The following is a 4066-nucleotide window of genomic DNA, read 5'->3' as shown; positions in this document are numbered from 1 at the left end:
GATAGCAATAACCAAATTTTACCCACTAGCCTTTGGAATAGCAGAATACTGAAAAATAACAATTCCTATGAGTGGTACTTAGTCAGCTTCACAATGCAATTGGGAGCCGTGAGAATTCAATTTTTTTATCAGACAGGCATCAAGCTATTGCAAAGGTATATCCTGAAAGCCATCATGGGATTTGCATCTATCATTTGGAGCAGAACCTAAAGCGAAGGAAGGTGAAAAGTGAGGTCATAAAACTTTTCCAAAGTGCTGCAAGAGTATACAGGCGCAAAGAATTTGACCTATACATGTCAGATATAGCAAAAGTAGATAAGAATACTTATGACTACTTGATGGAAGAACCACCGGAAAGATGGGCACGTTCTTGTAGTCCACGACGAAGATATGACATGCTCACAACAAACATAGTTGAGTCAATGAATTATGTCCTATTAGAAGCAAGGGAGCTGCCTATATTAAGAATGATGGATTTCATTCAAGTGAAGCTACAACATTGGTTTTATGAAAGAAGAAATAAACCAGAAGGAACAGTTTATGATGTTTCTTGTTGGGTAGAGCGGGAATTGAAGAAAAGAATAGATTTAACATTTATTTTGAATGTAAGTATTATGTTCTATGTTAATCTTATGATTTTAATATAATTTAACATAATGTACTAACTTATAATTTTTCAACATTGAAGGTCTTCCCTGTTGATTCATGGCGTTCTAGAGTTGAAGAAGAAGGAATAACTTTCTTGGTGGACTTAAACAAAAGAACATGTGATTGTTTTCAGTTTCAATTTGATGAATTACCATGCATACATGCAATTGCAGCTATTGAGAAGAGAAACATCAAGAAGTCCAACTTTTGTTCGCACTGGTACTTAAAGGAATCTTGGCTGAAAACATATGAAAGACAAATACATCCTGTAGGACATACTGATTCTTGGATTGTACCAGAGAGTGTTAAGTCACAAATTGTTAAACCTCCAGATTTCAAAGTGACACCAGGTAGAAGGCAAAAGAAGAGGCATATTCCTGCTACCGAGTCATCAAAAATAACATTCAAATGTGGTCGTTGCAGAAGAATTGGTCATAATAGAACATCTTATATATATTCTCCGGCTCTCCATCCATTTTCAAGAAAGCATAGAGAAGAGTAGATATGTCACGACCCAATTCCCCAACCCGGTCGTGATGGCGCCTCTCGTGAAGACAAGGCCAGCCAACAAACCCAATTCGTCTCTATCAAAATAATTTAACATAAATGAATAGCAAAAACACGACTTAATGACATTATGTAACGATATTTACAACCCAACACAGCCCGACCAGGGTGTCACAAGTCATGAGCATCTAGAAGGATTTTGGTACAATTTCAAAGCCTATAATACATAGATAAAATCTGGAATAAAAAGGAAGAAATCTGGTGCCGCGAACGCTGGCGGTAACCTTTCTCGGCTACGATAGTAAATCCTCATCCAGCTTAAACCCGCTACCGGGTGAACAAACACCTGCATCTGCACGCGAGGTGCAGGGAGTAAAGTGAGTACTCCAACTCAGTGAGTAATAAAAGTAAATAATAACTGAGCAACAAGAAATCACGTAAAGCAACCAACATGCTATACAGAAGCCGGGTACAATTTTCGGAGAAAAAAAACAGTGAAGTCTGTGAAATCTTTAGAAATGTTTCGGCTCAGTTCAAATCTCTTTGAAAATGATCTTTTCAGTGATTACGAAAAAGATTTCAAAACAGTTAGTGCTGATACGCACAGAAAATCCGCCCCTCGGGCAAAAATACCACGGTATAACAGCTAAAAGGCAAATAAGCATACAAGATGAGCACATAAAAGCTCGCCCCTCGGGCAATATCTCAAACTGAACCAGGCCCTCGGGCTCACTCTCAACAACACTCTCGGCCCCTCGGGCTCTCTCTCTCAGATCACTCTCAGAAACAGTATCACATAGTAACCGTTGCGGCGTGCAGCCCGATCCATACATCGCTGCGGCGTGCAGCCCGATCCATAGCTCGCTGCGGCGTGCAACCCGATCCATATGGGTACCCGCGCTCACTATGGGGGTGCACACTCCGGAGGGGCTCCTACAGCCCAAGCGCTACATCACTGCGCGTGCAGTCCGATCCAATATATACATACTGCGGCGTGCAGTCCGATCCATATAATATACTACTGCGGCGTGCAGTCCGATCCATATATAATCCTCACATCCAGGCCCTCGGCCTCACATCCCTCAGTGTATATATCCTCACATCTGTCCCTCGGCCACACTCAGTCAGAATATCACCATAAGCCCCTCGGGCATTAGTAAAACAGTAGTCCTCAGCCCAAATTATCATTTAAAATATCATTTAAGACTCAAATCTGAGTAAAAATGGCTGAGTTGAAAAATAGTGGAGAAACAATAATACTGAGTTCAAGTAATGAGTCAAAACAGTGAGGAAAACAGTGAAAATAATCCCCGAAGGGTTCAAATAATTGGCACGAAGCCCAAATACGACAATCAGCCCAAACAACAGTGATAACCAATAGATTCCAGTCAAATATGCGGTAAATAAATCAATCGGGTCGGACCAAGTCACAATCCCCAGCGGTGCTCTACCCCACGCCCACTATCCGGCATGCAAGTCACCTCAATATAGCACTACGATGTGCAATCCGGGGTTTCAAACCCTCAGGATATCATTTATAATCATTACTCACCTCGAACCGGTGAAATCTCTAGCTCTCGACGCCTTTGCCCCTCAAATCGGCCTCCACGCGCGTCGAATCTAACCAAAATCAGAGCGAATACATCACAATATGCTAAGGGAACAATACCCAATCGAAAACAATCAAAAAATATCAAGAATCACGAAATTAGCAAAACCCGAGCCACGGGCCCACTTCTCAAAAAATTAGGAAATTAACATCACTGGATTCCTTATCTCGCCACGAGTTCATACATACTAAGAACTCTCAAATCCGAGTCCAAATGACCCATCAAATCCCAATTTGGAAATATCAAAAACTCAATCCCTAGTTCATCAATTTTAGGCTTAATTTCCATGAATTTCTAGACCAATTTCACAATATAATCGTGTTTTAAGTTCAAAAATCTTACCTCCAATCGATTCTCCTTGAATCCCTCTTCAATCTCCACCAAGAAGCTCTCAAAATGATCAACCATGGAGGAAAAATTACCCAAAATCGCGGATGAAATGAAATTATAACATTCTGCCCAGCACTGTAAATCCTCCTTCGCGTTCGCGTTCCAGGGCTCGCGTTCGCGAAGGCCAATTTCCAGGCCCTTCGCGTTCGCGTAGCATGCCTCGCGTTCGCGTAGGCCAAATGCCCCCAGGCCCAATTTTCCTTCTACGCGTTCGCGGTCACTCTCCCGCGTTCGCGTAGTACCTTGACCCACTCCTTCGCGTTCGCGACTCCCCATCGCGTTCACGAAGGCCAAAATCACAGCCTCCCATTTTCCTCTTCGCGTTCAACAAACTCCCCTCGCGTTCGCGAAGAAGGAAACCAGATACCAGCAACCAGCAGTTCAAAAATTTCCATAAATGACCCGTTGGGCATCCGAAACACACCCGAGGCCCCCGGGACCTCAACCAAAAGCACCGACATATCTTAAAACATCATCCAAACTTGCTCCAATCATCACAACACCTCAAACAACATCAAATTACTCAAAACTCATCGAATTCAAGCCTAAGTTTCTCAAAACTTCCGAAATGCGCTTCCGATCAAAAACCCGACCAAACGACGTCCGAATGACCTGAAATTTTGCACACATATCCAAAATCACCTAACGAAGCTACAGAAATTCTCGGGATTTCATTCCGACCCTCGGATCAAAATCTCACCCATCAACCGGAATTCGCCAAAATACTAACTTCGCCGATTCAAGCCTAATTCTACACCGGACCTCCAAAATCAATTCCGATCACACTCCTAAGTCACAAATCAGCTCCCGAAGCTAACCGAATCACCAGAAATCACATCCGAGCCCTCTAACTCATAAGTCAACATCCGGTTGACTTTTCCAACTTAAGCCTTCTTAAAAGAGACTAAGTG

The 4066-nt window shown here is 42.6% G+C and overlaps 1 protein-coding gene across 1 annotated transcript in view; it reads left to right on the top strand.

Moving 5' to 3' along the window:
* LOC109233542 overlaps nucleotides 1-1150 on the top strand; it is a 1647-nt gene extending 497 nt beyond the window's left edge. Inside the window, exons 2-3 of the mRNA XM_019399429.1 lie at nucleotides 87-605; nucleotides 689-1150. Of these exons, the coding sequence (XP_019254974.1) occupies nucleotides 87-605; nucleotides 689-1150 (981 nt within the window). The remainder of the gene's footprint in view (nucleotides 1-86; nucleotides 606-688) is intronic.

The sequence above is a fragment of the Nicotiana attenuata genome, chromosome 10, assembly GCF_001879085.1.
Source record: "Nicotiana attenuata strain UT chromosome 10, NIATTr2, whole genome shotgun sequence".
Classification (NCBI taxonomy): domain Eukaryota; kingdom Viridiplantae; phylum Streptophyta; class Magnoliopsida; order Solanales; family Solanaceae; genus Nicotiana; species Nicotiana attenuata.
Note: the sequence above shows the minus strand (reverse complement) of the source record. Positions and strands in the feature narration are given on the sequence as shown.